Source organism: Sesamum indicum, linkage group LG6 (genome assembly GCF_000512975.1).
Source record: "Sesamum indicum cultivar Zhongzhi No. 13 linkage group LG6, S_indicum_v1.0, whole genome shotgun sequence".
Lineage (NCBI taxonomy): Eukaryota > Viridiplantae > Streptophyta > Magnoliopsida > Lamiales > Pedaliaceae > Sesamum > Sesamum indicum.
In genome coordinates, this window is record NC_026150.1 from 18,684,780 (window position 1) to 18,701,385 (window position 16,606).

Sequence of the window (16,606 nt, forward strand, 5' to 3'; positions counted from 1 at the left end):
ATCAACCTAAGCTTAGTTACATTTACATGTTGTTTCTGTTTGTTTCACTATCAGTATTTATACTGAATTTCTAAAGCATACACTTTTTATATGAATTGTATGGTGCAGACTTTGCTGATCAACTTTAAGTAATAATTAATAATATCTCCATGTACTAATTTTATTAAACTATGAAAAGCATAGTACTTGTATAGTTCTTGATTTTCCTTTTAGGATGATGCCTTCTGTCTGGGTATCTCGCCTATTGACCATAAGCAAAAGGGCATTGTAGGTTAGAATTCAAACCATCCAGATTGAAGGTGTACGAGATAAAACAAATTATTAAAGTGGCACCATTAAAACTCAACTCGGCATGCGATGCCTTAACGCGGACCATTAAGTAACTCCTTTTTGAAAATGTTGTTCATATCAATATATAAGTAGATCTTTGTTGTTTTTTCTGCTGAATATTTTATGTTATTTTTAATTTTAAAAATCAAATTGATGTAATTTTTTTAGATGGGTCCAACTTGATTTGATTAGATGTAATTTCACACACAAATTTGTTTAGATCTGATCTTTTTAGATGTAATGTGTTAAACAAATGGCTTCGATACTTCAATTCTCCTCTTACCCCAAATTTGTTCTATTTACTTTGTTAAAGTTTTGGTATTTTCCTTTTTATTTTGGGCATTCTAGTAAATTTACAGCACCACTTAACATGATGATGATATGTTATGCTGACTCAATTATTTTGACTGATGTGTAATGAGCGTAAATATACTTGCCCATTCAAATTAATGTTGTTTATTTATTTTTATTTTTTTTAAGTTTCACTATTATTATCAGAGCTTTTCTTGTATCTATCTATACTATATTAAAAAGAAAATTCTATTTTTACTCACAAAGGGCAGTTACTTACACTGCAAAACTAACTTTTTAAATTTATCAAAAATATTACTTATATATTTTTCAACGAATCCTACTCGAATTCTTCTTCTCATCTATATATCTATATTAATATAAAAAAGAATTATTTTTTACTCACAAACGGTAATTTTTGACACCGCAATATCAATTCTTTCCTTGCTATAATATATTTAAGTTAATTTTATTTATTTATTTATTGAAAGGTGTTTTATTTTACCTCAACCGTTGCAAATGACGAAGTGGTCTGGCCTTACAATCCTACGAAGGGACGTTCCTCGCAACGAAAGATGCTGACTCACAGAAAGCAACTGGGAGTGGAACTCCCCTAAGCTTGGAAGTTGCTGATAGTATTACTTTTCTCACCACTCATCTTTTCTAGTAAACGCAACTCACTGTCTATGTCTTTTTCATACATCGTATTTTTTAAAATTTAATATAATTATAGATACATCATTGTTATTCAAAAACTTGTCATTGTCTTTTTTTTTTAAAATTTGATGTAATTGTAAATGTTTTTCATTATTCGAAAATAATCATTACATTATGATAATAATATCTGTTCAGCAATAAATTCATTATATTATTTTCTACTGGCATCATCCAAATTATATATTGAATTGGTCAAAATGCCCTTTTAGACCCGAAATTATAAGATACATACACACACATATATATATATATATATTTATAATAATATCCATACAATATCATAATTCTATATTCGTTTTTTTAGATAATGTCTGTCTAACATCAAATTTTTTATATATATTTTTTTTAAAATTAAAGTTTCAATAAAAGTAAAATTAACATGTTTACCTTACCATCCCAAGATTATATAATAATGTTATATACCGGGATGGCGATGAGGCAAGTCTAGGGTAGGATTGGCAAAACCTGTGACCTACCCAGCCAAGCAAATTTTGGATCCGACTCTTCCCCCAAGTTAGACATGAAAGATCCAGTTAATATTTATAAAATATTAAAAAAAATGATGTTACCGTAATATAAGCTAATAATATCATTGAAATGTTAATATTTCTTTTTTTCGAGAAATTTATATATACATGTTATTGGCATTAAAATATTATATTATATTTATTTACTATCGAAAAAAAAATTGTACATACATATATATAATACACAAAAAATAGTTAAAGAAAAAGGGGGCGAGCTCGAATACATACCACTAAGACCCCATTCCACCCTGTAGCACGTTCAAGGCTTCAAAAACCGCCCCGACTTAGGCCCCAACCCATTGTCATCCCTAATCAAGAGCATCAAGAATCATATGTTATTAACAAAAATAAAAATATATATATATTAAAACTAAATCCTATATTATTAACAAAAACTATTCGAAATAGTACGAATGCGCATATATTATACTATCTCCGTAGTATTTTTTTTTTGTTTAATTTTTTAAAAAAATAAAAAAGTATTTTTCTCTCTTTTTTGTTTTAATATTCGAGTACTATACTCATACTCTATATAATCAGAGGATGCTTATTTATTACACTTGGAAATACTAATTAAGACCAGAATCATTCTTCTCATATAATATAAGGTAATAATTTAATAATCATAATTCCAAATCTGGTTTTTATAATCTACTTATAAAAAGAGTATAAGTAGAAACTTACAAAAAAAGAAGACAAATAAATAAATAAATAAAAAATCGTTCTATACGGCCAATAAAGTGGATTCTGTTTTGATTTTGGACGTCTGTCTTTATCATCTATTTATACATGAGAATTAATTCCTAAAGACCTCTGCACTTTTCATCATTAATTAATTCCGAAACTCTTGAACATTAATTAATAATTACTAGTTCATTACTTGTACTTGTTTATTAGATAAATCTGGGTCAGAAATCACCTAACTTTCATAGGAACAGCACATGCATGACTTGAGATTCCATGGGTGATACGTCTTTTGTCTGCTTCCTACATTATTGTACTCTGCCATTACATTAATTTAGAGAAAATTGTAATTTTAATTCGAATTATAAAATATAATTTTTTATTATATATATATATATATATATATGACATTAGTTTATTTGTTTGTGCTCAATCTGACTCAGAATTCATACAGAAGGAGGGACGACGACAACCGTCCTGCAATAAAGAAAAGTTGACCCACACGGGCCGTGGCATTATCTACCTTTTGACTCTTTAATGATGATGCTGACACAAAAGTTTATCCCAGGATTGAATTTGACATTACTTACCACTTAAAAGGTTTAGGGTTGGTTTGGTTTGAATGAGATAAGAAGGGGAAGAAAAGAGACAGGGAGGAGGAGAAAGAATAATAATTTATTTTTTTTTTAGTTGTTTTGTATGATTGGAATGAGAGTAAATTTTAGATACTTCTACTTGTTTGGTACGAGAAAATAGATTGAGAATAAAGACTATTTTTTATAAATTTACTGAATAACCATTCTCATTTTATATTAGAAAGTATACAAATTAAGATTATACTAATATAATTTTAGTACATCAAAAATTTAAAAATCTTATTAGTAAAAATATTTATCAAACAAGAACAAGAGTATATTTTATTAATACAAATATTTATCATTGATGTCGATGTAGTAGTTTTTCAGCAATTTTTTGTTATCTTTTCTCTAGCGATTATGTACGGTATTTATCAGCGGGAAAGATAAAAGAATGGAAGAAATGAGTAGAGTAAATAAAAATAAAATATATACTTTTTTGTCTTTTTTACCTTATACTCCATTTTTTGCCCTAACCAAACATACCCTAAATTAGAGTTGGTATTTCATGATATTTGATATAATTATGAATATTATATTATAATTTGAAAGGACTAATTAAACTTCATTTTACCCAATGTGTTTTCCTAAAATAAGTTAAAAATTCCTCTGTGTTTTACTAAATTTAGCACAAACCCCCCATTCCGAAACTAACGGCAGGTGGGGTGCATCTTTACTAATGCAAAAAGAAAGGCCTCTACTCTCACAGAGAACCGTTAATGACACAATCAACACTAATTTTTAAATATAAAATAATTATACATGAAATTAGATAATTTTAAAAACTATTTATAATTATTTTTTTATTTTTTTTATAAAAGTGACTCAATATCATTTTAACTCCATTATACACCAATTCTTATGTTATGTTGATAGTACTTTAATTTTTTTTTTGTTTTTAAAATGTATTTTATTAATTTATATATTTTATTTTATTAATAATATATTTTAAAATATAAAAATTTATTTATTATATTGTGCCGAAAATGATGAGTCACGACGGCCAGTAATTAACAAGGAAAAGAGGAAAGAGTTAGGTGATGTATATGGGCTATATGTATCCGCACTCTAAAGATTTCTATTGCCTATAACTAAATAACGACTTTACACTACTCCTTACTCCATCAAGAGATTTCTTTATATCGTGTTTTGACGACACTGCATGAACCGGGTTTCACCACTACTAGTTGTCTGCCCCCTCCGGGGAATGGTGGTTGGCTGTCCATGATAAACAAACAGGCTTGTACGGACCCTGATCAATTCTACTTTTTTCGTTTGTCTTATTTTAGTAATATTTAATACTAATATTAAAAAAACATATCTTCCAAACTCACAAATAATAATTAATCATACAGACTCATCAATTTTTTATAAATTTAAAAATACCATTCAATTGATAAAATTCAAGTTTTCAAATTTCATATTAACTTATAAATTAATTTTCTTTTTTAATATAATGTATCCAATTATACATTTTATTTTTATTTATAATATATTTTAGAAAAATATTATTTATTGTATACATGTAAGAATAACATATTGTAATGACTAATAATAATAATTAAAAAAAAGTAAAATGGGAAAAATTGGTGTGACGGTGTGATTCGTCTAATATGTGTAATTATGATGATTCAGATACATATATATAAATATTAAATAAAAAAAATAAATGTCATGGTTATAATTGATAAATTATTTTATGAACTTAAAGTATTATTATGGAATATTTTTGTACTTTTATGTATAATTAAAAAGCGTTCTTTTGGTGTATTCAAATTGTTTTTTGTAATATCATTTTTTATTTTTTAATTATTTTATTGATTCTTATTTTTCCTTCTCTCTTCTCGAACTCCCGTTGATTCGATAATATTATTTCAAAATAAAATACTTATTATTTAATTAAATACATACAAAATATTAAAATAATATAAAATTTTAAAAAATTAGTCACAGAAAATATACATGAAAAAAAGGGAGTGAGAAGTTAAATAAAAAAATATACCAAAAAAAAGAGAGACACACTCTCTCTTAATATATAGTAGATTATTAATCAGAAAATGCGACGTAAGTTTATTAGGATGGGCATACAAGATGACCCCTATGATATTACAAATGAACAAATTAAAAAAAAAAAATAGCAATTTGCTTCACCATACTTTTTAAAACGACCAATTCACATCTCTGTCTAAAAAGGTAAATTGTTTCATTTTGAAAAAAAATACAATGAAATAAAATTATTGTATTTTAAAAAATATAAAGAAATAAATTGCTAAATAATTTTTTATCGAGTGACAATTCACTCATTTACATATGTGTTGCATTTTTAATGATATAAGTATTAAAATCATTGAATAAACGTACAAAGTTGTGGGAAGAATAATGAAACATGGCATTTTGCTGTTTGTGATTTAAAAATGTTAATGATGATCAGAATCGTCAAATCTTAAAGTAAAGTACGACATCACATCTGGTTGATTATTAAATAAAATCGTATTAAAGTTAGTGAAGTGATGTTTGGTTTATTCAAACGGTGCCTCTTTATTTATATATAGTATCTCAACATGTCTATGATTAGACACTTGAAATTTTTCTTTTTGTAATTGTATTTATAAAAATCACTTATCTAAGAGCAGAATTTTTGAAAATACTCCCTTAATATTATTATATTACCACGTTTTATTTAGGCAAAGTTATATATATTTTTATGAATGTATAATACACGTATAAAATTGTACTAACTAAAAGAAAAATACATTTCAAGTGGTAAGGTTCAGGTATCGATGTTGTGGATTTTAATATATTTTATTTAGTTACTTTTTATTATTTATAATTATTGAATCAGTGAATCTGTAGACTGTAGCTAAATGTATTAAAAATGATAAAATTAACTCTATCTATCAAAGGAAAGAAAGAAAAAATAAATGACTTTGGTGTTTAAAGTCCTAATTATAGTGATTATTTAATGGTGGCCGGCTTTAAAAAGGTAATTTATGCAAAAAGGTCTTTTATGCAAAAAGGTCTTTTGTCTTTAAATACGCAAGTCACTGCTTATTATATATTTTTTGGAGTTATCTTTTACAATTATATGTGCTTCAAAATAAATTTTTTCAATCATTTCATCAATCTAATCCAACAATCCGACCATTCCAAAACACTGCTATTCACACAACAAGCATCAAAGGGCTACAGATGCATCATGTGGCCTAGTACGACCCAGTACAATTAGCCACTATAGATATAGGTGTCCTCATTTGTAAGGTATGCATTCACTGTGTTTAGATCCAATATTGCTCTTACTTATAACCTACTTTTACTTAAGCTTTAACTTAGTCTTATGGATCTGTAGCCCACTATAGATCCGTAAGACTAATCGTATCGTAAGTTATCTTACTAAGAGATCTAGTTCGAAGTGTTCAAGAAGAAGATAATTGCTCAGGCACATCTCTTTGATGTGGCATTCAAAGTGTATAGTGGGCCTGGCCGACTCAACACCGGCACGGACCAATCCACTATTGTTCATGACCAGTTATGGAGTGGTCTCAGTCCTTTAAATGAGCCCCAACTGGGTCTATTTATAAATTCAGACCCAAATCATGAACCAGCCTGGACCAGGTCTGGAGTAGGTCCGAATGTACCTATTTTTCTATTATTTTTTTTTTATGAAATTGAAGTTTTCTTACAAATACTTGATTTTATGGTTGTTATGAAATAAAACAAATAATAAATTGAATTACACAAAAATTCATAACCAGAAAAAATAATAATTAAGATTATATAATCAACTTATATAATAATTTGAGGAACAAGCTTACAATAATAAACTTAGACAATAGTAAATTCAGAAAGAATTTAAAATAAACGAAAAGTATTAATGAACTAAAGTATCAAAAATTTAGAAGTAGAACAATAAAAATAATAATTTTCAGAGTCTCAAAAGTATAAAAAAGCTACTTGAATAGTTAGTTTAGGAGAATGAAAATTTAAATTTATATATATGCCTTATTTTTATAAGAAAAATGGCCAAACATGCTCAGACCAGCCCGCCTCAAAATCAGGTAATCTTAAGCCACTGTGATGAGCTGGTCCCAAATTTCAATACCTTGAACCGCCTGATCCCAAGTGAATTTAAGTTATTAGTTGATGAGCTAGAATGTAGCAAGTATAGAGAGTGATTATTGTTGTTTATACATGCCAAAGTGTGTACTATTTAGTGAATGAATATATTGTCTATTTATAGAGGAAGAGGGATAAGGTCATCTATTTAAATTCTCCCATTTTGAGCCAACTGATTCAGCCAAGATTCTGGGAACATCATTTTCACATTTCTCTAGGTGGTTAGCCGGTTGATTGTTGATCTCTAGGAACTTTCTTCCTAAATTTCTTTCAGAATAACTAGGTTGTTTGTGTAATAAGCTTTACGCTTCTAAGAAATAAGGATATATTTGAATTTAAATTTATTTATATTTTTTTAAACGTTAAATTTTTTAAATCATTCTCTTGCCGTTGCTCAAATCTTTCGCTTACTATACGTTGGGTTGTATTACAATATCTTTTTTATTTTTTCCCCTTATCAAAAGCGACGAATTATATGATTATATGAATATCTCAAGTAACTACTGAACTAAAACATCACTAATGATTATTTTGATTTCTTAACATATAATTAGTTGAAAGAAAAGTTTATAATTGTTTAGTAATGAAATGTTAATATGATTTAATATACTTAGTGATCGTGCTCGAAATCCGCGATCACGAGGGTAGATCGATATTAGCCACGTATCCTTACTTGATCTAGTGTTTGGGCCCTGAGAATGAAAATATGAACGTGAGGCTTGTCGGATGCGTCTCCGACAACGACCCTCCGACGCTCAAGTCAGGTATGATCAAAGTAAAAATGTGCTATTCCAGAGGTATGGTCGTAAATGATAAAGAACAGTTATCTCTATAAATGCGTTTCGGGGTATTTATAATTTCAAAGGTGCACGCTGGTTAGTTCCACGTGTCGCCTATCCACGTTTTGTACTCTTAATTAGACGGTCCATTATTAACGTGGGTCTCTTGCTTGCCGGGCTGGTTCTCCCTGGCCCGATTTTATGTGTGCGGGTCCTTTGCAGGTGAATGTCCAAAAATACCCTTAATGAAGGTTATTTTTGATAAATTGAGGTATCCCTCCATCACTTAGAATGCAAAATTAGAACTTTTGCTCGACATATGATTGAATTAAATTGAATCTAAAAGGAAAGGATATATTTATTTTCTTTCATGTTGCAAAATCAAAGTTTTTTTTTGACAAAGTAAATATTGTTTTCGTAAAATATAGATAAGTGTATATATATAACATCGTAACAATGAAAATATGAGGACAGCTATGAGTTCCAGACCCGGACCAATTTTTACCCAATTTTGAGACCATTAAATCAACAATGTCCTTTTTATGCTCAAAATGGAAAAGTACATATATATATATATATATATATATTTATGAGATTGACAACAGATAAGTGGCAGCACTTAACCAAAATGGATGTATATATAGCAACAGGCACATGAAGGAGACAATTCCTGACAAACTACTACAACATTACAATTTTAGGACAATCCCAATTATTATGTAAGATTTATATAAAATAGTACATAAATGATTGTGACTGTCTTGAAAATTAAAACTTTTTGATAATTAGCCAGTTACACCTGCGTTGTACCCGCTTCAAGATTTGCTTGCTCGAGTTCTACTCCGTCCTCATGATGCAGCCCTCTGATGGGCTCGACAGGGCTCGTTGTGGTGATCAATATGTTGAAGTCGGGAGCTAGAGATAGTATCGCTTGAGCCCAGTATACGAAGCTTCTGGATACGTCGAAGATACAAGAATAGCATAAAAAGAAGAACAGAATCATGGGATAGACGTACCAGAATAGAAGTTGTGGGAAGAATAAGGAAGCCAAGAAACAAGCAAGAAGAGAGGCAGAGAAACTCTTCATCTGCACCTGAATGTATCTCAAGTTGTTTGGAGGTACTGTGAATGTTGGGATTGCAATGGAAATGAAGGAGAAGATGAAGAGAAAGATGGCAAGAAGCCAAAACTTGGTCCAACTCAGATCACTTGCCACATCAAATGGATCCCATTCCCATGGCATTGCTGTTTGTGATTTCAATATGTTAATGATGATCAGAATCGCAAATCTTAAATCCAAGTGCGACATCACATCTGTTTGATCGATGATTGGATAAAATTGTACACACATGTGGTTTGCTGATCAAATGTGGCGCCTTTATATAGTATCTCAACATGTCGATCATCAGAAATCACATAATTAAGAATACCCTTGTTTGAAAAATTATTAATGTCGTTCGATTTTAACGATCGTCTAACAATTAGCTCATTCCGTTAGGTTTTCATCCATTTTTTGGTGGTAAACTGACCAAAATGTCACTGTTGACATTTTTTTGAAAAAAAGAAAAGATACAGTAAGAGCATTTATAGTTGACAGTCTCGTACTTCTATCCACAGATTATATAATTTCATCAAATATCAAAAGAATATTGATAATTTTTTTAAATAATAAAAAGGTATTCGTAATTATTCTAACTTTTGGACCAATATTTTGAAACACAGAATCTGATCATGCATGCCTCCTAATTCATACAATATTGTGAAATATAAGATTTATGCATATGAGTACGTAATCCTTTGACTTGAATTCTAATTAGCACAGAATTTAATACGACTAAGAAATTTCTAGGCAAATACCTCGTTTACTTTTTTCTCTACCGACAATGACATGTAATCTTGTTATTTAGGTCAAGATAAGATGATATAGCACTTGTTCGATTTTTTTAATACACACACTCACCAATAATTGCAACTCATGTGATACCTTTGATTTAATTTAATGTAATTTATTTTCTATAATATTATAAATAAGTAAATTATTCTTCTGAAATTATTTGATTTTAAAAAATACGGGGAGGAAGAATAAATTATTGTGTTGTTAAAAACACAAGGAATTAAATTGCTAAATCTTTTTGATAGGAGAATAATTTGTTCATTTGTAATATCACAAGGGTGTTGCTTGCATTTTTCCCTATACATGTCATAATTTAATATTTAATTAAAAATCAATAAATAGTTACTCAAAATTGATAAATTAAATTAATGAGATGTACATGAATTGAGAATTATCAATTATAAATAATTAACCAAAGAGATGGTTATTTTTAAATGAAATAAGATAAAGTAAAGTGTGTTAATCAACTCAATATTATGTAAATCATATAAAATAATTAATAGGCTTTTATTGAGATTGAGATTGTCGTTCAAAGTCCTAACTCTATTGATTCTTTAATCATAGCTGACTCAAAAGCCAGCCAAGCTGTTGTTTGCCAGCTTCCTCATTACCTGATTGTATTTGAATTGAAAATTTTTAAATTATGATTTAATTTTAATTTTTTTTATATTGTATTTTATTTGAATATAGATGAATTTTACTTTTTTTTAAAGAAAAAATTGAGTTATTCTTTTTTATTTATTTTACCAAATAGTTGTATCATTTGGTTGAAATGATGTGTTCACTAAGTAAAACCCTTTGAATGAAACAACTGTCCATTCGATGAAGTGGTATATCCTTGGGGTGAAATGATGTGTTGTTCTCAAAATTTATAGTGTTACTATTTTAAAATTTTAAGTCCTTATATCTTGGAAGACAAATTACCATATCCATTAGTGTCAGAGCGGAAAAATAATTATTTTAAAAATAAAGAATCTAACTCTTACCCAACTTAATAATACACAAATTCTGCGTATCCCTAAATTACCAACTTTTTTTGCACAAGAATTTTATAGGAAAAAAGTGGGTGGGTATACCAAATCTTCATATCACATTTCTGGGACGTTGACATAAAGTAGCCAATGGAAATTGCATAAAAGCAAGGAGGAGTATACATAATAGTTTGGCACTACTCGAAAGTGGAGTCATTTTACTGTCCAATCGGCCTGCTATATACATGAAATCAAATTTAATTATAATTATATATGATTAAGTAAATTTATTATTATATAGTAATAATATTTTTCATATGATATTTGTTAGGAATATAATATTTCATTGTGTGGTGGAGTGTTGTTTCATTTTGATGATCGTAATTTAATTAAATTTTGATGAATTTGGGTTTATTAATATGAAGTTAATTTATTTTAATTAGTATATAACATCGTGATTTTGTGAATGGGGTGTGTATTTATCTTTAGGTAAATTATAAGGAGTTTTTTTAAAATTTATTTTATAAATATTTATTTGTTATATGAAAAATTACAAATTTTTTTATAATATTCTCTTATGGCAGCTTATTAAAAGTAAATATTTGCTAACGTATTTATATTTTAAAATAATATTTATAAATTTTTAAATAATAAAAAAGTATTTTGGGGGAAGACACTAAATCAAAGTTTAGACTGAGTTGACATTTTGCAGGCTGTATTCTTGTCTAGCGGGGATTTTCTTCCCTAATTCCCCCACCCCGGATTAAAACCCTAATTTGATTTTCTCCCTCACACAGTTCCAGTGAACAAATTGAAGCTTCTTTTCGCCGTAATCATCCAGTACCAGCGCCAACATGAGTATTTCCTTCTCCATTAACTCGAAACCCCAGTCCAATCGCATCAAGAAACCCTCAGGGTCCGTCTCCGATGCCGCTGCAGACGATTCTTCTGCCATAAGCTACGTAACGGAGTTCGTTCCCGGCGAAGCTCCCCCGGCGCGGGAATCGAGAATCAAGCCTATTGCCCCGATTCCCAACGAGTGGCGCCCAACTAAAAAGCTCAAGAACCTCCCTAATCTCCCCCAGATATCGCAATCCGACGGTGCTGATTCCGCCCTTCAGTTCGAGCTGGATCCCGGCTCCAAACCAGAAGCTTCAGATAATTCCATGGGTTATGGCCTTAATCTCCGCCAACCATCGGCTACCATGAACGCAGGCCCCAATCGTGATCGTGGGGAAACTATTTCCGACTTGGAGTTGAGGAAATTGAGAGAGGATCTGGAGAAGCTTCCGGAGGATCCTGGAATGGATGAGTATACGGATGTCCCAGTGGAGGGGTATGGTGCAGCTTTGTTGGCGGGGTACGGTTGGAAAGAGGGTAGAGGCATTGGCCGCAATGCTAAGGAGGATGTAAAAGTTTGTGAGGTGACAAAGAAGACAGGGAGAGGAGGGTTAGGGTTTACTGGAGAACTCCCAGAGAATCGGATTGATAGTGAGGGTAATGCTGGTCAGAATCTGGGGACTGCAAATGTTGGGCGGGAAAAGATGGAGGACCGGAAAGAAAAGAAAGGATTTGGTGTTGGAAAAGAGGTGAGAATAGTGAACGGGAAGGAGATGGGAATGAAGGGTAAAATTGTTGAGGTGCGGAGTGGTGGTGATTTATTGGTTTTGAAGATGTCGAGGAGCAATGAGAAAATAAAAGTTCGTCCTAGGGATGTAGCAGAAGTGGGTTCCGCAGAGGAGGAGAAGTGCTTGAGAAAATTGAAGGATTTGAAAATTAAGGAGAAAGATCCTAATCAAGATAAAAGGGACAGAAATATTTCGAGGAAGAGGGGACAAGAAGAAGAAAAGGTTGCAAGAGAGAGAGTACATTGGCTGAGGAATCATATAAGGGTAAGGATTATAAGCGAGAAGTTGAAGGGTGGGAGATTATTCCTGAAAAAGGGAGTTGTGGTGGATGTTGTAGGGCCAGGGTTGTGCGATGTATCCATGGATGAGAGCAGGGAGTTAGTACAAGGGGTGGAACAGGAACTATTGGAGACTGCACTTCCAAAACGTGGGGGCCCAGTGCTTGTTTTGTATGGTAGGCACAAGGGTGCATATGGGAGTCTGCTGGAGCGGGACTCAGAGGAGGAGACAGGCGTGGTTCGAGATGCAGATACACATGAGTTGCTCAATGTGAGGCTTGAGCAGATTGCCGAGTACACAGGAGATCCAAGCGATATTGGTTATTGATAACTTTATCCTGTTGTACGTGTGAGGCATCTCTGTTATGGATATTGTCCGTGGACGTTAGGCATAATTTAAGCCTTCCCATCAGCTGATTATATAGAGAACTTTGAATCTCATCTGTTCTGATGTTGTCATTCTTGTTGATGCAATTTAATGTGTCTCACCATGGTCAAGGTGCTTTTGGTATGCTTACATGTATTAGTGACATTTTATATACTTCAAGCTGGTTACTATGAGAGACTACTGAATTACTATATTCTTGAATGTTCAACAGCTTTTGTTTGCAGCTGAAGCTCCTTCCTTCTGCTGCTAAGTGTTTCGGAAATGTTTTGTGTTTGAAAAAATACCATTTGAATGATATAGATGTACTTATGTGCTTAGTTGCTTTTACGTCCATCAAGAGAGAAGAGATTCAGGGCTGCTGCCCTCAACATTTTGTTAACCTGGTTGGAAAAGTTTTCTCAGTAATAACCATAATCGGCTTCAAAGTATGACCAATCCTTCCTCTGGCTGTGTTTGTTCTCTGTGTACTTGTATTATTTTGACATTGTACACACCGATAATGTTGGAGTTTCTCCAATGATACCCTCTCCATTTCATAAGTGAACATCAACTTTGATATATCCTCTCAGTCATAGATAATGTTCAGTTATCACAATTGTATATAGCTTGTATACGATAATGTTCATAACACTATAGCTAGAGATAAAAAAAGTGAACTTTTAAGACGTGATTTCCTGATGAAATATTTTCTTTTATCTGTGTTTGGTAGAAGTGCCCTCTGCCTGTGGCAGCATTGGCTGGAGAATGTTGGGTGTTTCATTTTTTCATCACCTTGTGCCCATCACATCCTCTGCTCTCGTTTCAACCTTTTGATTCTGCCAATGTCTATTGCTGTGAATGGAATCATCCTCCAAGCACCAAATGAATTTATTGGATCATCAATCCTCATTATGTGGCTGGACCTGGCAGAAGTGCCAATTCAACAGTCTTTTTAAACATGTATTTGTAATTTATCTTCTTTTGAGAGACTCAAAATGTCAATAGAGTTTTCCATCAACTTAGAAACCTTGATCTCATGAAGCAATTGTTTTCCCAACTAAGAAATGCAAGATGTGATCCATCATATTCATGAACAAAAGTTAACGACAGGTTGCATGCCATTTCCACGTTCTTCACAATATTGGCTTGTTCTTGCAACTTTCTCATTGTTTTGCACTATTGATAGAGTTGTAATGCGCTCCTGCAAAGCCACTGTTTTCGCATCTGCTAAGACTTTACACTGCTGGTCGCATCTGTTTCCCGAATTCATCTCCACGTGTCCCTCTCCACAAGTGTGCTTTTCACCCTCATTATTTTGCAGCATCTTTGTTTCATTGTACTTGCGGGTCTATCTTGGCATGGGTCTGAATCACGCTGTAGATTGTGATTTCCAGAGTATGCATCCTCCCCAGCTGATGATTATATTTATCCATTTTTGCAGGTTAGAAAGTCCACAGCGGCACAAGTAGTCAATAGCTGATAAACTAATTTCCAATGCGAAACCACGAGGAAGCAAATGGCTTGACGCACGCATGTGTTTGTCATAGTGAATTATTAGCGTTCACAGTGGGAAAGCTTCAGTTTGACCTAACAACTAAACTCTCGATCGAAATTGTTTTTTGATTTTGTTATAGTGATAATGATGTCAGTAACCTACACTGAATACCATTTTTTAACTAATTATGATTTTGAAAGTATTTGACAAACTCACAATATGATTACTTTTAGATCATTTAAATAAAATAATCTACACCCTATCAAAGTCAAATGAAATTTTCCGTCATAATTTTACAAAAGTATTTGTCAATAATAAAATCAATTACTAAAAAATTTTATGGAAAATATTATTCAAAAAATAGGCCAAACGCACCATTATGATGTTACAAGTGTCTAATAAATTTATAATCTCATATGAACATGGAGGTGTTTCTCACAACGGTCTCATCAAGCCAAAGAAGGGAAACCAACAAAAAGAGAGCAGCAAAATACGGCCATACACGGATTTCAAAAGAAAAACCAGCACTTACAATCAACTAAATTTCGATCAAATAACTATACGTCAATGGTAGGGAACATTCAGACCAGCAAATTCCATCAGCACCTAACAAACGAAGCCAGTGTAAAAGAAGTAGCTCTCCACCAATCCATTGAAATATAGTACAGTGACCCCAATCCACTAAACTACATCATGCTGAACATAAAAACCAGCACTCCCTTCACCCGCTTCTTCCTGTGAAGACGTACCCCAGAGAGAGGCCTAATTCAACCACGCACCATAACTGCCATCTCCGGCACATTCAGTATTTTACACAATATTAAAGTTCAGCCAATTGTACCATCAAAGAGAAGCTAAATCAGATCGGCCACGTTCATTGGCATTTCATCAATCTGCGTACTGTAGTACTGCTCAATATCTCTAAGGATTTTGATGTCATCACTTTTGACAAAATTTATTGCGACACCCTGCATACAGCCATGGAACCCACATTACATGAACTAGATATCTGTGAATGTCAGCAGTGATGGAGATGAAAGTGGGATTCTTCTGAACTAAGAGATGAAATGAAATTGAACTTAAAATGTTCAATCTATTTTGGAGCACGTATGGCAATTCATGAAACAACGATGAACTGAAGTAGACCATGAAAATTCCAAGATCTTGCAATATCAAAATCCCACCCCAGGCTCTTCCCTGTCTCAACTTTTAATGCTTGGTGAAGTATCTTAAAATAAAACACAAAGATCACAGGCCCTTAAAGGAGCGAGAAATTACCTTTCTCCCAAAACGACCAGATCGTCCGATGCGATGAATGTAAAGTTCTCGATTGTTAGGAAGATCATAATTAATCACCAGGGATACCTAGGGGACACAATAGAAAGACAACAAATGAATACTTCTTCAAGTGTGTATAAATTTGGTTAGAAAGGTAAAAGAAGGAATGAGATGAAAGCAAAAAACAAATCCTACAACATCATCCTGTTTTCAGAATACCACTACCAGTGCACTGTACAAAGTACTGCAGAAAAATTATCCAACATCAGTTGACAAAAGAATAGGTCAATGTCCTGAATATTATAATGACGAACATCAACTGAAATACTATTGCCCAATTCTAAGAAATAACATTGTTAATCAACATTAGGATTGTGCAGAACTTCATATAGGGGAAGTCCAGGACTCACAAAAACATAATACATGAGACTTAAATAATGCTCAAGTAATAATGAAATGTCCAAGTCCATATTTAATTCTGAACACATCCAATTTTTCACTTTGTCATCTTTCATGGGCTGTGAGATTTTTCTCAGAACAAAGTTCCATCTCCACCTCTCTTTTGCTGAATCCAATAAAAATACAACACTTGGGCAACAGAATTGGAAGGAAAGAAACT

The 16,606-nt window shown here is 31.9% G+C and overlaps 2 protein-coding genes across 2 annotated transcripts in view; one reads left to right on the top strand and one right to left on the bottom strand.

The window, feature by feature from the left end:
* On the top strand, nt 11,624-13,552 carry LOC105164973 (protein MOS2). The gene has a single exon (XM_011083827.2). The coding sequence runs from the start codon at nt 11,796-11,798 to the stop codon at nt 13,173-13,175; it is 1,380 nt and encodes a 459-aa protein (XP_011082129.1). The 5' UTR covers nt 11,624-11,795; the 3' UTR covers nt 13,176-13,552.
* The window catches only part of LOC105164974 (eukaryotic initiation factor 4A-3), a gene marked incomplete in the record, with an annotated part of 4,706 nt that continues 3,203 nt past the window's right edge, over nt 15,104-16,606 (bottom strand). The window contains 2 exon segments of the mRNA XM_020694303.1: nt 15,104-15,677; nt 15,988-16,074. Coding sequence (XP_020549962.1) covers nt 15,564-15,677; nt 15,988-16,074 — 201 coding nt within the window.

Excerpts from the sequence above, each read along its gene's own strand:
- LOC105164973 (XM_011083827.2), top strand. The coding sequence starts at position 11,796 with ATGAGTATTTCCTTCTCCATTAACTCGAAACCCCAGTCCAATCGCATC.